This window comes from Henckelia pumila, chromosome 3 (assembly GCF_033568475.1).
Source record: "Henckelia pumila isolate YLH828 chromosome 3, ASM3356847v2, whole genome shotgun sequence".
Lineage (NCBI taxonomy): Eukaryota > Viridiplantae > Streptophyta > Magnoliopsida > Lamiales > Gesneriaceae > Henckelia > Henckelia pumila.
The window spans coordinates 14,716,290-14,738,449 of NC_133122.1; the positions used below are offsets into that span (position 1 = coordinate 14,716,290).

The 22,160-nt window shown below is 35.6% G+C and overlaps 1 protein-coding gene across 3 annotated transcripts; it reads left to right on the forward strand.

Annotated features, from left to right (window-relative positions):
* Positions 1-6,181: 6,181 nt before the first annotated feature.
* LOC140893256 (ubiquitin C-terminal hydrolase 12-like) lies at positions 6,182-20,932 on the forward strand. Of its 3 annotated transcripts, none has more exons than XM_073302322.1 (32): positions 6,182-6,353; positions 6,721-6,808; positions 7,038-7,185; positions 7,396-7,553; positions 8,021-8,286; positions 8,397-8,615; positions 8,713-8,821; positions 8,905-9,020; positions 9,526-9,624; positions 10,638-10,747; positions 11,498-11,572; positions 11,794-11,872; positions 11,950-12,096; positions 12,182-12,262; positions 12,343-12,462; positions 13,214-13,336; positions 15,360-15,437; positions 15,547-15,635; positions 15,719-15,827; positions 15,969-16,037; positions 16,157-16,267; positions 16,511-16,566; positions 16,675-16,852; positions 18,011-18,112; positions 18,204-18,275; positions 18,367-18,432; positions 18,754-18,819; positions 19,166-19,252; positions 19,438-19,554; positions 19,848-19,922; positions 20,042-20,128; positions 20,380-20,932. In XM_073302322.1, exons 1-32 carry the CDS (start codon positions 6,324-6,326, stop codon positions 20,419-20,421), a joined length of 3,372 nt encoding a protein of 1,123 aa, XP_073158423.1. In that variant the 5' UTR covers positions 6,182-6,323; the 3' UTR covers positions 20,422-20,932. The 3 variants fall into 3 exon arrangements, with proteins under 3 accessions (XP_073158423.1, XP_073158426.1, XP_073158424.1); XM_073302325.1 differs by having other exon boundaries at positions 9,535-9,624; XM_073302323.1 differs by having other exon boundaries at positions 6,724-6,808.
* The last annotated feature ends 1,228 nt before the right edge of the window (positions 20,933-22,160 follow it).

Genomic DNA, 22,160 nt, shown 5'->3' on the forward strand with positions numbered 1-22,160 from the left:
AAACGATAAGCCAACGTCCCAATCCTCTCCAAAATCTCGAACGGACCGATATACCTCGGGTTGAGCTTGCCTCTCCTACCAAATCGCATCACGCCTTTCATAGGCGAGACCTTCAAGAATACATGATCTCCCACGGCAAACTCGAGGTCTCGTCGTTGTAGATCAGCATAATTTTTTTGACGACTCTGTGCGGTCCTCATCCGCTCTCGGATCTGAGCTACAATATCCGCCGTTTGCTGCACAATCTCGGGTCCTAGCAAGACCCTCTCTCCAACCTCGTCCCAATGCACAAGAGATCTACATCGTCTCCCGTAAAGAGCCTTGTATGGAGCCATACCTATAGATGCCTGAAAACTGTTGTTATAAGTAAACTCCACTAAAGGCAATCCCGACTCCCACGAGCCCTGGAAATCAATCACACATGCCCTCAACAAATCCTCAAGTGATCCTCAAGTGTCTGAATTACTCTCTCCGACTGACAATCTGTCTGAGGATGAAAAGCAGTGCTGAACAATAACTTAGTCCCCAAAGCTGTATGCAGACTCTTCCAAAATGCAGAAGTGAACATTGGATCTCGGTCTAACACAATGGACACTGGAATACCGTGAAGTCTGACTATCTCCTTAATGTAAAGTTCTGCAAACTGAGTCATAGTAAAAGTAGTCCTCACCAGCAGAAAATGTGCAGATTTGGTGAGTCGATCGACACCCAAATCGATGTCGATCCTCTAGTACTCCTCGGTAGCCCAACTACAAAATCCATAGAGATGTTCTCCCATTTCCACTCCGGAATGGGAAGTGGTCGTAACAATCCTGCTGGTCGCTGATGCTCTGCCTTGACTTGCTGACAAGTCAAGCATTCGGAAACAAACTGACCAATATCTCCCTTCATACCCGGCCACTAATACAAGGTCCTCAAATCTCGGTACATCTTCGTACCCCTTGGATGGATGGAATACGGAGATGCATGTGCCTCTGACATGATATCTTCTCTCAACTTATCAGTACTCGGTACCCCAAGGTGACACACTAGGGTGGATAAAGCCCTTCTCCAAAAGCTCTTGTATCTGATCCCTCAACTCTTTCATCTCAGTGGGAGCAAGACGATACGGTGCCTTAGAGATAGGCACAGTACCCGGCATCAGCTCAATACTGAACTTCACCTCTCTGACTGGTGGAATTCCTACTACATCATCCGGAAAGACATCCAAAAACTCACAAACGATCTCAACATCTGCAATAGATTTAGAAGACGGGTCATCCGCTGCAACTACTAAACTTGCAAGGAAGCCCTGACAACCCTTGCGTAATAACTTCTTTGCACGCATATAAGATATGACATGCGAAGTACCGCTGCTTTGAGCTGCAAGGAATATGAAAGAAACTCCGCCTGACGGATTCACTGAAACTGATCGCCTCCGAAAATCTATCGAAGCTCCATTAACTGATAACCAATCCATGCCAAGAATGAGATCAAATTCTGACATCGGTAGAACCACTAGATCGGCTCTAATCATATTCCCCTGAAGCTCCAACTCAACACCATTAAGTACACTAGAGGTAGTAAGAATCTCGCCAGATGAAAAGGTAACATCATAGCCCGTACAGCATCCTCAGGTATGATGCCTACCCGCCTAACAAATTCTTGAGAAATAAACGAATTCGTAGCTCCTGAGTCTAGCAACGCATACGTAGCATTACCTCTAACGAGGATCTTCCCTGCACTCAGAAAATGTCCCAACGCACATACAACTTAAGAATAATTTAATTGAGCCCATAATTCACAACAATTCCCTTAAGTATACTATTACCCAAATTCCTAGTCATTTCCTTTATACTACACATGCAAGAGCAATTCACTCAAAATATCACATAAATACAAACTTTCCACGCTATCCAAATAATCATGCAAACTATCGAATCTTAAATACAAAAGTTAGGATTACCCGTGATCAAAGACGTGTCTGGGTCAGCCTCCTCTGCCTGCATGACATATACACGCCCCGAGATGTTCCTCGCATTAGGGCAGTTCATCGCAACGTGCCCCGGTAGCTTACACTTGTAACAGAGATTTGAACCAGCCATGCACTGCCCCGAATGAGGCTTCTGACAAGTCTTGCATATATATAGTTATATATGAAAGCAATTTTCACAAAAATAAGCTATTTAAAAGACTTTTAAGGAGTTTTAAAAATTATATAAATATATTACGAAAATTACTCAGAAATTATTTAATTTTAGGAGTTATATTTTTATATTAACTTGATATATTATCTTCCAAAAATCTAATTAAATAAGTAAAATATATCTAGCTTATTTTCTTCAATCCTTCTTCACGTAGAATACCTAGCCGCCATCTCTTCTCTTCTTCATCACGTTCGTTAGCAGAAAACCCACTTGCACGCATAAGTTTTGAAGAGTTTAAGCAAAATATTGTAGATCATTCGTCCCGGTGATCGCCGTACGCGCCATATTATCGTTTTCTTCGAAATCTTCAAGAAAGGCACGTTTGAATTCTCTTCTTGGCCACCGTTTAAGTCGTATATTCTGATTTATGCATAAAACCCTTTGAATTTTCATGTTGAGTTCGAAATTTTTTTTCCAGAGATCATTGTATGTGAATGCTAGCTGCTCAAGGTTCACATCTTTCATGTTTTCCCTCACGTTTCTATGCCTTTTCCTTTCATGTGATCGGCTTAGGCTGCTGTTCTTGGTTAAGAGTCGTACCAGGGTCCCTAAGAGTCTAGAATCTATATTGGTTTGGCTGCTATGGGTTGAGCAGTCAAAGGCCGAAGGTTTTCTTTTCCTTTGGTTGCTACAGGTTGCCGTTTTCGGGATTTCCGAAAGTGGTTCGCTAGGGATGTGTAGGGATCGGTTTTAGTCGAGGCATGGCTCGTTTGAACCGCCCAGACGTGGGATACGTCTGGGCGGTGGAGCTCCGGCCGGTGGGTGGCCGGAGCTGGCCGGCAGCAGGCCATAAAGGCCTGCTGCTCACGGCCGAGACCTGCACAAAGGTGCAATGTCATGTACGTACAGATCGGCCCTTTGATTTTTCATTTGGCCGGGCTCAGTTTTGGTCATCACGGGTTCGGGTCGGGTCGATTATGTCATGGGTTGAGTTAGATGGGTCTGGGTCCGGGTTATGTTAGTTGAGCTCGGGTATTTTATTTTTAATTTAATTAATAGTTTAAGTGAGAGTATGAGCCTATTTTGGGTTAATTAATTTAATTGGGCTTCATGAGTTGAATAAACTGGGTTTAAATAATTATTTAAGTTAGTTCAATAATTTTTATGGGCCTAGAGCCCGTAGAATTTATTGGGTCGGTTTTTGGGATATTGGGCCCATTGGGCCAGTTTAGGGGATTAATGGTTTTTAGCTTGGTTATTGGGCCAGATGTGTCTTATTGGGCTAAAATATGATTTTTGGGCTTAGCTTAAGTTAATGGGCTTAAATGTTTTTATTCAGGTCCATTTATGATTAATGACATTTAATTAAGAATTTATTTCTATTGGGCTTTTATTTAAGTTTAATGGGCTTAGAGTGAGTGATCAGCAGTCTGGACCAACCCATGAAAATTACTAAGTCCGAAATATATATTTAATTTATTTTATGCATGAAAGTATTTTAAGTATAAGACTATTTATTATGAAAATCAATTAAATATATATTACGGACATATTTTCAGTGCATGCATTCATGAAAATTTACCTGTTATGATTATAATCAAGTGTTGAGCAGCAAAATATTTTTTATGATGGAAATTGATGTAGTGTGACATAAGGGTGGTTATCCACCATATGATTTATGAGGTAGTTTACTATCATAGGAGGTGATTTATCACCGCCACATACGTTGGTTCAGGAGACTGATCGGTCGGCACAGTTAAGGTCACACTTACGGATAGGACCATAAACTTTTTCAAAAATACCATGCTCAACTATGTTATGTATGATGAAGAAAAGATTATGATTATGTTTAAGATTATGATTCAGCATTTATGTTATGAAAATGTTTCCATGCATGTTCATGTATCATGTATATGTATTAGTATGATTATGTGATGCATTATTTTAAACCTTGATATTCAAGTTTAGACATGTTGAGCCCCTAGTCTCACTATGCTTATATGGTGCAGGTGAGTCAGATTATACTTATGTAGCTCCTACCGGTGGTGAGGATGTATGAGTTCACGGAACAGTGGCCCCGTGACCGTTGCAGTTTTAGTTGATGTTTCAGATACATTTATTTTTATTATTTTGAGTTTTTAAGCAAGTTACATTTTATTTATTATTTCCGCTTATGGGAGTTTTTCACTAGTATACTTATTATATTATTTCATGCATGAAACCTTTTTAAGTTGTTAGTTGTTTATTATTATTTGAGATATTTTATTTAATAAGAAATATTTTTCTTGCATGTTTATACATATATGTATGGGCATATATGTATAGTATTATTTTTAGTTATTATTTTTTAAAAAAAGTTTTTCCGCATTTAGTAGTAGTAGGCATTTCAATATGGGTTGAAGCAATCCGGCCGAATGTGGTATAATCGGCTAAGTGAGCACTTGATGAAAAAGAGATATGTAAATGATCCAATATGCCCTTGTATTTTCATCAAGAAAACAACATCCGGATGTGTAATTATTGCTGTATATGTTGATGATTTAAACATCATTGGAACGAATAAAAAAATTCAAGAGGTTATGATGTACTTGAAGGAAGAATTCGAAATGAAGGATCTTGGAAAAATCAAGTATTGTCTGGGTTTGCAAATAGAACAAAAGAATGTGAAATTTTTGTTCACCAGACACATTATACAGAAAAGATCCTTAAACGTTTTAATATGGATAAATCAAATCCATTAAGTACTCCAATGGTTGTAAGATCATTAAACATAGAAAATGATTCATTCCGTCCATGTGAAGATGATGAAATTATTCTTGGTCCAAAAGTACCATATCTAAGTGACATTGGTGCCCTTATGTATCTTGCAAATTGCACTAGACCAGATATATCTTTTGCTGTAAATTTATTGGCAAGATTCAGTTCATATCCAACAAAGAGGCACTGGAACGGAATTAAACATATATTTCGTTATCTACGAGGAACGACAGATTTGAGACTTTTGTACTCTAAAGACACCAATAAAAGTATCATTGGTTATGCCGATGCTGGATATTTATCTGATCCACATAAGGCACGTTCCCAAACCGGATATGTATTTACTCGTGGAGGCACCACAATTTCTTGGCATTCACAGAAACAAACACTCGTAACAACTTCATCAAATCACGCTGAGATTATTGCGCTACATGAAGCAAGCCGTGAATGTGTTTGGCTAAAATCAATGACACAACATATCCAAACTTCTTGTGGATTATCAGTAGACAAGAAGCCTGTGACGTTGTATGAAAACAATGCTGCATGTATTGCTCAAATGAAAGAAGGATACATCAAAAGTGACAGAACAAAACATATACCCTCAAAGTTCTTTGCCTACACTCAAGAGCTTGAGAAGAATAAATATATTGATATCTGTTGTATTCAATCAAGTGAGAACTCATCAGATCTCTTCACAAAGGCACTTTCCACGACGATATTCAGAAAGCATATATACAACATTGGGATGCGCAATCTGCGGAATATGTGAAGAATCACTCATGTTAAGATGAGGGGGAGTTTACGTGGCTGCATTCTTTTTTCCATAGTCTTTTTTCCCTTACTATGGTTTTTATCTCACTGGGTTTTTCCTAGTAAGGTTTTTAACGAGGCAATATAAAACACGTAATGAAGACAGTCATCATATCACGATCATCATCACAAGGGGGAGTGTTGAAAAATATATTATTATTTTATTATTATGTTGAATATTGAATATTGAATTTTGAATGTTGAATATTGAGTTGTAAAATGTGAAAAATTAGTGTGTGATGATGTAGATGATGATTTATTTATTTTTGGACTAATCTCAAATGTGGATCTATAAATAGGTCTTCATTTGTGATGAAAAATACAATTTGAATTGAGAAAAAAATATTATAAAATGTAAAGTTTGATATATTTTGAGTTTTGAAGTTTTTACTTTTTACCATAAATTTTTACTATTTCACAACAATATGTATATATATGTGTGTATTTGTTCATATGTCCAAAATGCTCTTCCTGTGTCCCATATTTCCCAATATATCCCCGTATATGAACAAAGACTCGAACTCACTGAAGGCCTGGTCTCTCCATTCTTCTTCCAATCTCCCCCCCTTCTCTCAAACAGCATTGATTTCTATCTGATTCACCGATCCAGAGGCTACAATCTCTTCAGCCATGACGATGATGACTCCTCAGTCGTTGGATGTAACTCCGCTGTCTTCCCTTTTCTCATTAAGTCCCATTGTCAATTTTCAACGTTGTGTTATGTGTGTTTGCATGAAATTTTCAATCTTTAATCTGTGATGATAATTCTCAATCTGTTATTTTTCCTTTCGCGGCGGAGAATTATTTTTCTTCCTTGATTGGTTGTTGGTCTATGGTGCCTGAATGGTTGTGATCGACTAGGGTTTTGAGTGACTGGGGAAGGGAGATTTTTAAGTTTCCTACTTTAATTGTATCAAGTTCAACTATTGAATTTAATCTTTTTATTGAGGTTTTGAATCGGGAAAATGGATTGGGTTATTGGATCAGGCGTGTTATTTGATTTTTTTTTTTCATCGTGACACTGTAGCAGCAGGAAGATGAAGAGATGCTGGTACCGCACTCTGATTTGGTCGAAGGTCCCCAGCCTTTAGTTGAAGGTCCTCAGCCCATGGAAGGTGATCTTTTTTCCATCAGTGATTGCGTTTTTGCTTTCTGTTTTTTTGGCGGTGCTTGCCGTACCGCTGATTCTTTCGTTATTTTTTTGTGAGATTTTTTATGACGTTCATTCTGACATGCTGCATATGGTTATTGGGTCGTTCATATTCCAGTATATGGTTTGTACCTAAGTAAATGAATTTTATGATGTTTGGTTTATGCGTATCTTAAGCGCTTTCACTTTCTCAGTGGCAACAGCTGACAATGCCGAAACTGTGGAAAACCAGGCAAATGACGAACCTCAGGCATCTCGCTTCACGTGGACCATAGAGAACTTCTCTCGATTGAATGTGAAGAAGCTTTATTCTGACGTCTTCTTTGTTGGGGGATATAAATGGTACTTGACAGCTGGAATGCCACTATCTCTCTTTTTTATATTGGCTTGTGTTTGGAAGGAAATTTATATTGCTAGTCCGACCTAATTGAAGAACGGTTCTTTATTTCTCTATGTCAAGCACTATAAAACTAGATTTCATGGTTGTGTTTCTCTGAATTCAGTAAGGTCCTGATTGCCTTCTGACATGCATTGGTTTTTCTGTTTTTGCAGGCGGGTGCTTATTTTCCCAAAAGGAAATAATGTTGATTACTTGTCGATGTATTTAGATGTTGCTGACTCAGCAACCTTGCCATATGGGTGGAATAGATATGCACAATTTAGCCTGGCTGTAGTTAATCAGGTTCATAACAGATATACAATGAAAAAAGGTATTTATGATGAATGAACCGTTTATCTGTTCTTTTTGTGGGCCATTTGTATTGTCTACTCACATTACAAACAAGCACTCTTGCTTAATTCTGATTTTTATTGTTGATGTAGCTTTTTAGTAATTGGGTGTTCTCATTGCAAATTTTTTTTTTTAGAGTTTGTAATCAGTGTTCTTGTCAAACCACCCTTCTTCTGTACATATGTTCTTTTGTTAGCTAATTGATCTTTTGGATAGCGCCAACTAAAATAGAAATCGTGTTTGAATTGGAATTTTGGAAATGAAAAGCGTCTAATAACTTCTTACTTTATAATTACCTGACTTGTTGGTTAAGTATTTTCCTTTGAAGTATTTGCTTGGTTGTTATAACACGGAACATCAATATTGAGTTAATTTTCCTCTGGAACAAAACATTTTCTACCTGTATTATGGTTGTTGTGCACCAATCCTTGTTTGTGGGTATCACAGACACACAGCACCAGTTCAATCAAAGGGAGAGTGATTGGGGTTTCACATCCTTCATGCCGCTTAGTGAGCTCTATGATCCGAACAAGGGATACCTTGTGAACGATACTTGTGTTATCGAGGCTGATGTTGCTGTTCGTAAGGTCATTGACTACTGGTCATATGACTCAAAGAAGGAGACAGGCTACGTTGGATTGAAGAACCAGGGAGCAACCTGTTACATGAACTCTCTTCTCCAAACTTTGTATCATATTCCTTACTTTAGAAAGGTAATAATAGACTTTTCTCATTTATCAAGTTCAGTTTTCATGTTTCTTTAATGAATGGGCTTTTTATTAGTGGAGTATTAATATGCCTCACTTGAATGATGTTATATCAGGCAGTATACCACATGCCAACAACAGAGAATGACAACCCTACAGGGAGCATCCCTTTGGCTTTACAGAGCTTATTCTATAAGCTACAATATAATGACACCAGTGTGGCTACCAAAGAATTAACTAAATCTTTTGGATGGGATACACATGATTCATTCATGCAGCATGATGTGCAAGAACTTAACCGTGTTTTATGTGAAAAGCTTGAAGACAAGATGAAGGTAAGTGGATCTGATGTGACCACCTTTCTTGATTTTTATTTTCTGATGTACTATCTACGAAAGGTATGATGTAGACATAGCTATTTTACTGGAACAGGGAACTGTTGTTGAGGGGACTATACAAAAGTTGTTTGAAGGGCACCATATGAATTACATTGAGTGCATCAACGTAGACTTCAAATCCACACGAAAGGAGTCATTTTATGGTATAATCTGTTTCTTAGAGTAGCTCTTTAACTTTTTTAGTGTAGGCCACAAAAATAAGTGTTTATACATGTTATTGTGGCAGACCTTCAACTTGATGTAAAAGGCTGTAAGGATGTTTACGCTTCCTTTGACAAGTATGTGGAAGTTGAACGGCTGGAAGGAGATAACAAGTACCATGCTGAAGAGCATGGCTTGCAGGTTTGTACTGATCTGATTGATGATGATTTAGTCCATAAATGTTACTACTTATCTTTTGTTGTCTGCCACTATAAGGATGAATGGTATGTTGTATTGAGCTGAAGCATGAGCAGGACCCACAGAATTGATTGTTGGGTTGTTGAGAAATCTAAATTTAAACTTGCAAAAGTAATATAAAGAGGAGTTGGAAAGTTGAATTGCTGCTTATAAATTAGAGGGTTGCTCTGATTATGTTTCTTTAGAGAAGCTTTTGTTATGTTGTTTGAACATTGTTTACAGCAGGATTATTTTTAATTGGTTGCACATCAATCATGGATGGCTGTTGCGAAAGTATGATGAACTGCTATTTGGGGTTTTGGGTTTTTGACTTATCTAATGAACATTTCTTTGAGGTTTTTGTTTATGTTTGCTGTGAAACTTGATTAACTATGTTCTTTGTACATAATTTATCTCTACAATCAGTTCTCTTGTTAATAGATCAGCTGAAAATATTTTTTGGACTTAGGATGCGAAGAAGGGGGTGTTGTTCATTGATTTTCCTCCAGTTCTGCAGCTTCAGTTAAAGCGTTTTGAGTATGATTTCATGAGGGATACAATGGTTAAGGTTAGTGGTTATAGCTTTTGAAGTTTCATTGTTGTTTGATTATTTTTGGTTTGTTTTACTTTTTAGGGTAAAATTTGTTGCTTGTGTTTTCTTCATACAGTATTGTTTAGTTTATCTCTTATGTTACGCGTGTAATTATTGGCTTCATCATGAATCTAAGAGTGATGTGAACAGTTGTCACTTGCCAAGTTAATTTCATGTTCAGTAGTTATGTCTTTGACTCTACTCATTGATTGAACCCTTGTCTCTTTAAACCTGGGATGATAGCAAATTATAGTTTTGTTTTCAGGTTTATCCTAGACTACTGATTTTTCAGGAAAAATCTTTAATGAATGACCATGTTAAGTCTTCACAATAATAATTAAAACAATTGACCTTTCTCGGTGGGTCTGTAGCTGTTCTTGATCGTTCTCTTTGTGAATTTTACGTTTCTAATAGGCTTTTATTGGAGAACTTTTTTATTTATTTAATGTAGCATCCTTCTTCCCTCCTGTGATCATTATCGGAGGATTAAGCTGAATCTGTTCATGGTTCTCCCTCCCCTACTTTTGAGTATTTTATTACAATAATATTGCAGCTTCAGCTTTCTGGTTATGCTGGTGGCTGGTGTTCACTATAGCTTCCCAAAGTAATTTCAAATGATTGTTATACTTGGATATGTAGTTGATGATGCTGTCTAAATCATACTCTATCCAATGTCATGTAATCATGTTGATGCAATTTGTTTGAATGTATTTTGATCATTCAGTTTTTTTTTTTTTTTTTTTTTTTTTTTTTGAGGGAAATCATTCAGTTTTTCCAATCTCCTTTCTACATTATTTTTGAGGCAGATTTTCTCCAAGAAACAAACTTCGTCAGAAGTTCATCATTTTCTTTATCTCACAGATGTTATTTTAATTTATTGGCTACAGATGATATAATTACAAAACTTTGGATTGATTTGATTTTATATTTTTCCTTGACATAATGGCTGCCTTGTACGCAACTTTGGAAAAATTGCTTCATGTTTGCAGATAAATGACCGCTATGAATTCCCATTGGAACTTGATCTTGATAGAGATAACGGAAAGTATTTGTCTCCAGAAGCAGATAGGAGCATACGAAACCTCTACATGCTTCATAGGTTGTTGTGCCTCCTTTGTGTATTACTTATCTGACTAAGTTTATCCATGTTTTCAACCTTTTAGCTCTTTCTTTTTGTGTGGGTATCAATCGCAACCACTTACTTGTCTTTGAGGAATATGTTAGAAACCCAATAAAAGTTGGCCTTCTCCTTGCATGTACTTTATTGCATGATGTCTCAGTTTCTTATTGCCTGTCTTTGCTGCCTGTAGATTTTTCTTGTTTATTGGCAATGGCAACTTGAACTTGAGTTGGAGTTACTGGTTAATGACCTCCATTACCTACCCCTATCTAGTCCATTTTAGCCTTTTGTTATAGATGGTAGCCAGAATGTGAGCTTTGTGTAAAATGATTCATAGTTTATTCTAATTCTTCTATTCAATGGTCATATCTGATAAACTTTTCGGGGCAGCCTTATAGAATGGTATATCGCATGATGTGTCAGTAAATACTTGCCCAACCTTGTTGTTGCATCTTTATGTACAAGTTTCAAGGATATTTTACCTTCAGGGTTGTATATCATATCCTTAGAGTGAAAATTATTATGACATTGGTTGATAACTTGTCAGGTAAGACATAATATTATCATATTACTGATCCTTGGAAATGAAAATTTTTGTATTTTGGTTCTTGTGTGTGAGGCCCTGGCAAGGTCGTCCATGACATTAGCTACAATAATTGGGCTGTGACTTGTTTGGATTTTGAACTTGGCCTTACTTACCTTTTCTTCTCACTTTTACCTTCCCAACAGTGTTTTGGTGCATAGTGGTGGAGTGCATGGTGGACATTATCATGCTTTCATGAGGCCGACACTCTCCGACCAATGGTACTGCACATGCTTGTGAAGGATTTGCCCACCTCACCACACCCCTGCGCCCACACATACACATCCACTTTCCCATCTTCATTTATTTTATGGGCACAACATATATGCAATTTTTGTAATTCATCCTTCGGTTCACCTTTACTAAGTTGCTAGATGACTACACTCTCTTTAGTATGATAAAATTGTTAGGTACTGAGACCGCATGGTGATTCTCCTCATAGGTACAAATTTGACGATGAGAGGGTCACCAAGGAAGATGTGAAGAAAGCATTGGAGGAGCAATATGGTGGTGAAGAAGAGGTAGCATTTCTATCTCTTGATTTCAACCTCTTGCTTTCCCTTTCTGATATGTTGCTTATCTTCACCTTATCCTCCAGTTGCCACAGACAAATCCTGGATACAATAACACTCCATTCAAATTTACAAAGTACTCAAACGCATACATGCTGGTGTATGTGCGAGTGAGTGACAAGGATAAAATAATTTGCGATGTGGATGAAAAGGATATTGCTGAACATCTGAGGGTAATTTGCTTTCGTGAACATGGAATTGTCCCAATCTAATCATCGTATTGCATAAGTTTAAACATGCCATACTGTACTTCCCCAGATAAGGCTGAAAAAAGAACAAGAAGAAAAGGAGGACAAGAGAAGATATAAAGCTCAGGCTCACCTTTATACTATCATCAAGGTTATATTTTCATTCTAAAGTAAAATTGATCGTGGCATTTCTCGGGATGGGTAGCTGAAGCAATTTATTCATGTTTGCAGGTTGCTCGTGATGAGGATTTGAAGGAACATATTGGAAAGGATATATTTTTTGATCTTGTTGATCATGATAAAGTCCGCAACTTTCGAATTCAGAAACAATTGACATTTACCCTTTTCAAGGTACCTTTTTCTCATGTTCAATATATTGAATGGTTTATTAGTGCGATCTATTTCTTTTAAAACTTTAGAAAATGAATGTTTGGGTGTGATTAAAGGTTTTAGATGGGCTATATAGTATATGGCATTAGCATATATGGTTGCACACTTGCACTCTTTCTTTCTGTAAACCTCAAGGGAGGGGTCTACGAAACATTACATAAACTGAGGTGAGGTTAATCATTAGCATTAGTACCTTCATGATTTGAATGCAAAGATAACCTTGATTGATGGAATGGAGATGTTGATGAACCCAAGCAAGATCTGTGGTCACACACAATTTTTTGTGCGATGCTAATTCTCTATCATCTGATGAAAGCATGGAAAAAGAAAACATCATCTGATGGAAATATGGAAAAGAAAACATCATGCTATAACGATCATGCCATTCTACAGTAATGTTAACTGCATCTTGACATGTTTGTTCTCGGTACTTGTCAAAGCTAACTACATCCAGAGAATAGATATTGCATTTGTAACTTCTTTGAGGAATTTTGCAGCTTCAATTCTCAACCTTTTATGTGTTGCTTATAAGGCTTAAATAATTTGATGTTCCTGAAATGAGACTGCCAGTTTATTAATTGGTTTTTCAACACTTGCTTTTATTTGTATACCTACTTTACTATTGTCATTATATTTGTTTAAACAAGCTAAAGCATATGTATTATTTTTTCATGTTCTTTTGCAATGCTAATGATCTGATGTTAATTTGAAGGAGGAGGTTGCTAAAGAATTTGGTATACCAGTTCAATTCCAGCGCTTTTGGATTTGGGCCAAAAGACAGAACCATACATATCGCCCAAACAGGCCATTGACGCCACAGGAGGAGGCACAAACTGTAAGTAGCATTACAATTTATTTTCCATTTACCTCTTTGTACAATCACAGAAAAAAATCCTTTCTGAGAATTCATAGTCTGCTAATAATATATTGAGTGAATTCTGGACTTTAAATTGTGAGTTACGTGTATGATATGATCAAGCACAAATAATACACATTGACCAGTAATTAATGAGTAAGAGTGATTGTAAAATGTGTGGGATTCAATTTGAGCGGAGGTAAATGGATCAGTCCCAATGTGTGAGCTTTGCTCAGAATTATAAATTCATGTTTATGGACCCAAATTTTGTCTTGGAAATCAGTTATTAGGTGTGGATAGCACGAACCTTGCATGGGATTTTAATTCAAAAACTTCTTTAGTGAAATTTTAGAGGCGGAGTCAAACTTTACTGGCTTTTCTCCTTGTGCATGGTGGGTGGTCTAAATATTCCAACTATTTCTGTTGGATGTTTCTGTGTAACAATCAGAGAAAACCAAAATCTGACCACCATGAAGGTCAATCAAAGTTCTTGAGGTTTGGGTTGCCAATTGTATCTTTGCTAATTATCTTTCATGGAAGGTAGACCATTATGGTTCTGTATAAGTTGACAGTGAGGGCTGGGTTTGATCCTTAACACTGTGTTTGGAGTCAAGGATTTCCATGGGATTTGGAATTATAAATACCTTTTTTGTGTTTGGTAAAATGAGATTTCGAAACGGAATTTGTATTTGATGAAATTTCATGGGATTTCATTTAACTGAATGAAATTCTTATGAAAGAGGTCGGATTTCGTGGTATTTCATAGGATTTGAATTTAAAAAATAATATTTTTTTTCCAAAAAATTATATTATATTACTTACTCGTAGATTTCAAGTCTTTTTTGTAAATTTTACAAAATACCATTTATTATAAAATTTATATTATCAATTCACGTTACATTTTAAATTCTTACCAAACACCAAAATAGAATTCCAATTCCATGGATTTGAAATCCAATTCCAATTCCAATTCCAAATCCAAATCCGATTCCAAATTTCATTTTTTAGGCATCCAAACACACTGTAAAGGAAACAATAAATTATCAGCACCTGCTTCTTCAGCATCTAAGCTAAAGAAAACATATGATTTGTGATGAAACTCCTTAGTGGAAAGGCCTATTGAGATGATTGGCATACAAGTTAATGAGGAGCATTAGTGTAGTGGTTTGATTATTTTCTTGTCCATAATGATTCGGATAAGGATAAGCATCTTAACAATTTTCAATTTTTCTTTGAATTTTTTTGGCTAGAGGAGGTGACTAGTTGTCCTAGATATCTTAAATGGAGAATTCCTTTCAATTTTTTTCCTTTTTCTGATTCAGAAGCCCAACACTTTTCATATGTGGGGTGGTGCTGGGTAAAGGCATCAAGCTCAAACTGTTACTTAAAAAGTTAAAACCAAATTATCCACCCCTGTGAATACTTATACTCACAAACGGTTACATTACCTACAAAATGCTTACCTTGAATTGTGTGCTAGATGTCCAAACAATATTCCTTTAGAGTTTAGCCTGATGGAAGGGCAGCAAATTTATTCTCTTTATGCTTTTGACTGTCTCTTAATCCACAAAATACCCTTACTTTCCACAATTATAGTTCGTCAATGGTCTAATGTTCTGTTTTAATTGCCTTCGGTGTATGCAAAGATGCAACCCTTATCTCTCCCTGTTTCTTACGCCAATTGATCAAAGTGATGCAGCCTATATCTCATGGCATGATGAGTATTTATGCACTTGTGAACATTTTGAAAAGTCCTGTTTCAGCCGTTTGATTTTGATGGCTTTGGTTCTTGTTCAACTATTCCTCATATCCACATGGATACCATCATTGCCTTGTCATGCAATACAAGTCAAAGATGGTTTTTATTTCTCATTTACATTTAATTTTATGATGCTTCACTGTTTTCGTGAGATAACAACTTTGTTAGATACTTGATTCTACTTTATTTTATTTGTCAATTCTCTGAAATTTTATTCAAACTTTTCCCAATCATGTTGTACAGGTTGGAGCATTGAGGGAAGTTTCCAATAAGGCCCACAATGCAGAGTTGAAGTTGTTTTTGGAAGTAGAGAATGGATTGGTATCTTCTTTACCACATTTTATATGAAATTGATTGCTGGCATTTGAATTGAACGTCGAAAGATATTCTTTGTTCATATTTTACACGCATTTATTCTTATGGATTATAGGGTTTACATCCTGTTCCTCCGCCAGAAAAACTTAAGGATGACATACTGCTGTTCTTCAAACTTTATGACCCTGAAAAAGAAGAGCTTCGGTATTTATCTGAACATATATATTATATTTGTAATTTTTGTTCAACTATGGGCACCAATTCAAGTTGATTATCGCCATTTTCAGATATGTTGGGAGACTTTTTGTGAAAAGCTACAGCAAACCAATTGAGATCCTAACAAAACTAAATGAATTGGTTGGATTTGCACCTGATGTAGAGATAGATCTCTTTGAGGTATTTCTGCTCGTTGTAATATAGTCTCAGTTTTGACTTACTCTATTTACTCTGTGCCATTGGTCATATGTTTTGCCTTTTGCAATTTAAAAGCATTGAATTATACTGCACAACTAATGTCGTGGGTTGCAATGTCTCTAGGAAATAAAATATGAGCCATCTGTTATGTGTGAACGCCTCGATAAAAGAGCTTCATTTCGGTTTAGTCAGGTATTTTATGTTGTACTTTAGTTGTATGTTCGTTCAACCGGGTTCCATTTTTTAAAAGTTTTTATTGTTTCCATGGCTGTTGTTTTCTTACTCTTTCTTCCTCCATCTCTCCTCCCTAGATTGAAGATGGGGACATTATTTGCTTCCAAAAACGACCTCCGTCTGAAGTTCAAGAGAACATCAGATTTCCTGAAGTTCCATTGTTTTTGGAATACGTGAAGAATCGCCAGGTCAATTTTGTACATTTTTAATTAAAAAGTAATAATTGATTGCAACACATGGGGTGTGGCACAATTTTCGTGCATTGAGTTTTCATTCCGTTCTGTTCTATGCAGTTCTTCGTTATAAGATTTTTCCTAGTGTGGCTGAAAAGCTACTTCCTGTCCCTTTCCCTTTCTGAAAGAAGTATTTCTTTTTCAATTTGTTGTTACTTTTGCTTGAACTAATTTCATTATGTATTTTCCCTTCTACAGGTTGTGCATTTTCGAGCTTTGGAGAGACCCAAGGAAGATGATTTTTCCCTGGATTTGTAAGTTTTTTTTATACCTTTGTATTGACAGTTGAGTGTGCAATTCTAGAGTAGCATTTTGAATTATTCATTAAAAAATTATTATCATTTTTTTTATTGAATCAACAGAGCAAAGAATCACACTTATGATGATGTTGTGGAAAGAGTGGCCAAGCACCTTGGCTTGGATGACCCATCTAAAATTCGGCTTACTCCTCATAATTGCTACTCTCAGCAACCAAAGCCCAATCCTATCAAATATAGATCAGTGGACCATTTGTTAGACATGCTGGTTCACTACAATCAGGTAGTTCAGCCGTGAACTGTTCTTCCAACTTATATTCTGTTATGTTTCTTTGTATGTGTGTGTGTGTGTGTGTGTGTGCGTGCAGTGCCGGCCCTAGGGGGAGGCCACCTAGGCAGCTGCCTAGGGCCTCCCCTAGGGTGGTGCATCAAATTTTTTAAAAAAATAATATATGTATAATTTATTTTTTCTATTTAAAATTTTTTATAGGTCATGTGTCTTTAAATGTTTTGTAAAAAATATGAAAAATTGCTAATTTTTGTGATTTTAGTCATTTTTTTTAATTGCTAACAAAAAAAACCCTCTATTTTTAGGATTCAAAGTTCTTTTTTCGTTAAATTTCTTCTTTCAAGTGAGTGAGATTACTCAAAGTGGGTCAATTATCATGTCGTTTTTATTGAATTTGATTTTTCTTGTATGTTTGTATGTCACAGTTGGTGTTTTTATTTGATTTTTAATAATTTGATTTTTGGACCTTGGTCTTCGGGATTTTAATTTCTTTCATATTTTAGTATTTAAATTAAATTATAATTTGTATTTGTTTTGTTAGATTTTTTTGTAACAAAAATCAATTATTTATGTTTTACTTAGTTTCAATACAATTGTTTATGTCATTTTTAATAGCAAGAATTTGAAATTTTGATTATTATATGAAATTATTGTATTGATTCTTTCTTGATAAATTTGGCAGTAAATAAAATCAATTTTTAATATTTTATTACGATCTAAAATACGTTTATATTGTGTTTATATTAAATCTCATATCAATAATGAATCTTTGTTATTATTTAAATAATTTTTTGTATTTGTTTTGTTAGATTTTTATTGTGAATTATGAGGAAAAAGAAAAGAAAATTTGAATCTATAAGTTCAAGGAGAAAAAGAAAGAATTGCAATAACTAGATTTATTAAATTATAAATTGGTGATCATCACGTTCATTTTATTACCAGTTCATATGCAATATTTTTATATTTAATAAAATTTTTATATAAAATTTAAATTAGCCTAGGGCCTCCAATTTTCTGGAGACGGCCCTGTGTGCGTGTATATATATTTTGAAGGGGGTTGTCGTGCTGGGGATGATGCTGAGACTGGTTAGACACTTAGACTGGGTGTTTGTGTTATTTGTCTGATTGACGGTATTTGATTTCTCGTGATAGATCTCTGATACACTCTATTATGAAGTGCTGGACATCCCTCTTCCAGAATTGCAATGTCTGAAAACTCTGAAAGTTGCCTTCCATCACGCAACAAAGGATGAGGTGCTACTATTGCTGTGCTCCTTACTCATAACGTCATTTGTCTGCTTAAGTTTTATAAATTCCTCAAACTTTACTACACTGTCTTTTTCAGGCTTTAATTCTCAATATTAGATTGCCAAAACAAAGCACTGTTGGAGATGTTCTCAATGAGATTAAAACAAAGGTAACCTGTCAAAAGATTGCCTTTGATTAATATTTGTTTTTGTTTCAGCATAATATTGACCGGGTCTCACATCTTATGCATCCAATCATAGGTAGAATTGTCTCATCCAAGTGCTGAACTTAGGCTGCTTGAAGTTTTTTATCACAAGATTTACAAGGTAATTCATCTACTAATATTGTTTCTTTTCTGGATATGTTGCTTTTGTGCTGTTCGTGACTTGTTTAGAAAAATTTGTGTATCTTTATCATAAACTAGTCAGGATGTTTTTTAATGAATATCTTAGATATTAATGGAAATTTTTACAACCGGTCTGACCCTTGCATGGTTCTTGAAATTCTGTTTAGAAAATTCTCCTTGATTTGCATTGGCTTGTATAGATATTCCTGCAGCTAATTTTCTGGAATTTTATTATATCACATCGATTTTATTATCCTTATCCTTTTAATCTATTTCTGGTTCGGCTTTCTTAATTTTGCAGATCTTTCCTGTCAATGAGAAAATTGAGAATATAAATGACCAGTACTGGACATTGCGTGCTGAGGAGGTAAATTCACTTCTCAAAATCTTTTAACTACTTTGATTTTGCATTTTATTTGCGCAGTTGCCTGCACTGCGGTGTGAATCCTATTTTTAACTTTCAAAGTTGAAGCTTATCCTGCAACATGGAAGATGGATTTATTCAGTATTATTTAGCAGATGAATTATGAACGTCTGATGAAGTGTAGGAATACACAAGCACAACGATTTTGAAAAACCTGCCTTCGTGTGTGGTTGGAAATGAATTGTGTCTCATTTGCTGTTTTTTTGCTGCTATGGCGAAAAGACTGACATTGCCTTTTTTTAAAAAAAATTTATATTGTTCGTAATTTCTAAATTTTGTCCTATTTCAGATTCCAGAAGAAGAGAAGAACCTTGGGGCCAATGACCGGCTGATCCATGTTTACCATATTACAAAGGAGAGCGCCCAGAATCAAGTGGTACTAAAGCATTTCCTGCAGTAATTGCCATATAATGCTGTTTGGTTGTTTCTATACAGAGTCATCGTTCTGACATTCTATGACAATAATGATCTTGAGTGATGCTAATATGCAATCTTATGCATGGATGTAGATATTGAACTGTGCAACTATTTAATCAATTGTTTGCATTATATGTGGAACAGCAAGTCACAAATTTTGGGGAACCCTTCTTTCTTGTTATCCACGAAGGTGAAACATTAGAAAGTGTTAAAGTACGAATTCAAAAGAGGTTGCAGGTTCCAGATGAAGAGTTTTCTAAGGTATGACCAATTTTAACATTTGAACTTCAGACATAATTGTTGAACAATTGTATTTGATATGAGTTCCGTTCCCCTTTTTTTACCCCCTGAGAATGAGTTCTCTTGAAGTTTGGTTTTCATATAGTACTTTCCTAGATCTTGTATAGTGAATTTAGTGGACCACTGGTCCACCTTCCTATGTAACTGTTACTAAGTTTTAATATTATATTTGTTTCTTATAAAAAAAAAAAAGGTTCTCTTGGTTTTTCCAATTGCTAATATTCTATTTCTGATCATGTGATTTCTTCCTTCAGTGGAAGTTTGCCTTTTTGTCACTTGGACGCCCAGAATATCTCGAGGATTCTGACATTGTTTCCAGTCGTTTTCAGGTAATTTCCTATCTGGATCTTTGTTGCTTGATTATCAGTATTGTTTTGGTTAATGAATTATTTGACCTTTTACTGGATGATAAATCAAGACTAATAACTTTTGTTTCTCTCTCTTCCAGAGAAGAGACATTTATGGCGCTTGGGAGCAGTACCTAGGTTTAGAGCACTCAGATACTTCTCCTAAAAGGACTTATGCTGCAAGCCAGGTAATTTCATCGGGACTGCTATAGCTGCCAGATTTTATATGATTGCTGCTTAATTTTTATTTGATCATGATTATGATGCAAGGCTATAAACAAAACTATATAGGAGCTTCGTATGTTAATTACTGAATTCTTTATGTTTGAACTGAATTCCACGTTTTCCCCTTTATGATAATGATATTGTTAAAACTTTTCATGTCACCCAGCTTATGGTCTGAAGCTTATATAATTTTTTACCCTTGTGACCATCACAGAACCGCCATACATTTGAGAAACCTGTGAAAATATACAATTAAGTGGGAAATGCACCTGAAAATCTGCTTACTTTGATACCAAAACAAGAATGCAAAAATCTTGAAGCGTGGATGGATATTCAATGGAGGAAACAAGCAGAAAGATGTGTGATGCTTGTTCCTCTCGTCTCCAAGGGATCAAGGGTTGTTTTCGGTATTATATTGTCTCACAACTTGAACTGGATGAAGGGCCTTCGGTCTTGGATGTACTTTGATTTTTGGTGGTGGGTAGATATTATCGTGCCTCTCTTCTTTCGGTTTTAACATTGGTTGAAGTAGTTTCCTTTGTAAGCTGTATTACTCGTTTATAGATTTTGATTGATGGGGTTGTATAGTTGCTATAGTTAGGCCTCCGTTTAGCGCTTTTTCCTTTGTTCGAGTTTCAAATCTTTTTGTTTTGATTGTATTTGTCTATTTGATGTTTTATTATAGGGGACGGTATATGATGTACAAGAGACAGTTAATCTTGCAAATAGAGAAAATATGAAAAGTAGACCCTTTAATGCTTATATTTCTCTGCACGATCTCATATTTATGTAATATAGATAGATATCCACTTTCCCTGGTGAGATTGATATGGTATACTATTTCTACATTGTGGCCTTTTGCACTAGCAAAGTTTCAAGAGTTGTGTTCAACAAATTTGGATGGGGTTATATTGAGAAATTTGCTTTTAAACCATTAATCCTCGGCCCCAAATGATAACAGAATGATTCTATACGATCATGTCTCGTCTAGTGTTTGATTTGAGCACTGCGTTTACATGAAGCCAGAGAGTCATACGTGAAAATTTATCATGTCGGATTGATGGAATTATGCACGATATTTTGCAGAACACAACCCTCAAATATGCTTTATTACCATTATATTCCTTGAACGTTGTTGACTTGATATGCAAAAAGGAATGAAGTACACAGATGAAAGAGGCTGTTGAGGAAAAAACGATTAGAAGTTTTAAATGAGAACCATGAGAAGTTTATAGCATATAACCATAGAAACGCCCTTTACTTGTTACTTTTCTCTACCGGCTATATGTATCACTATTTTTTCTATTTTATTAAGAATGAGCCCTTGGTTGTTTGGTATGACCATAAAGACTTCTAAATGTGTGTGTTTTTTTTTTCAACAACAGGTTCTAAACGTGTTAATAAAATAACTTCCCTTCACTTGTTACTTTTCCTACCGGGCTGTATGTATCACTATCTTCTATAATTAACCGAGTATGGAAGGTTTTGGTATGTTTGGTATGACCTCATCTTTTTTTCCTTTTTTTCCCTCTCTCTTCCTTTTTTTTTTTCATTTGTTTGCTTTTTCGTTTTTTTTTTGTGTCCCCCATTTTTTTCCATCTATTTTTTGCTCAAACACATCTATTTTTCGCTCAAACTCATACTGTATGTGTTTGAGCAAAAAATAGCGAATTCAATTCATATTTACAATTAAAAATAATATTTTTGGTATAAAAAATAATACTTTTTTTTATGGGTGATCCAAATAAAAGATGCGTCTCATGAAATTGATCCGTGAAACCGTCTCACACGATTTTTTCATTTTTTCTGATAAAATTAATACTTGCATCAATCTAAATGACTCGGAACAAAAATTTATCGATTTGTACTGTCATATAGACGTAACTTTTGAAGCATAAAAAGAGAGAATTGCTTCCTTAAAAAAAATTAAAAAAGGGAGAGAGAATCGCTTATAGTAAGGTCGTGGACTTTTTAAATCGAATTATATGCAGAATG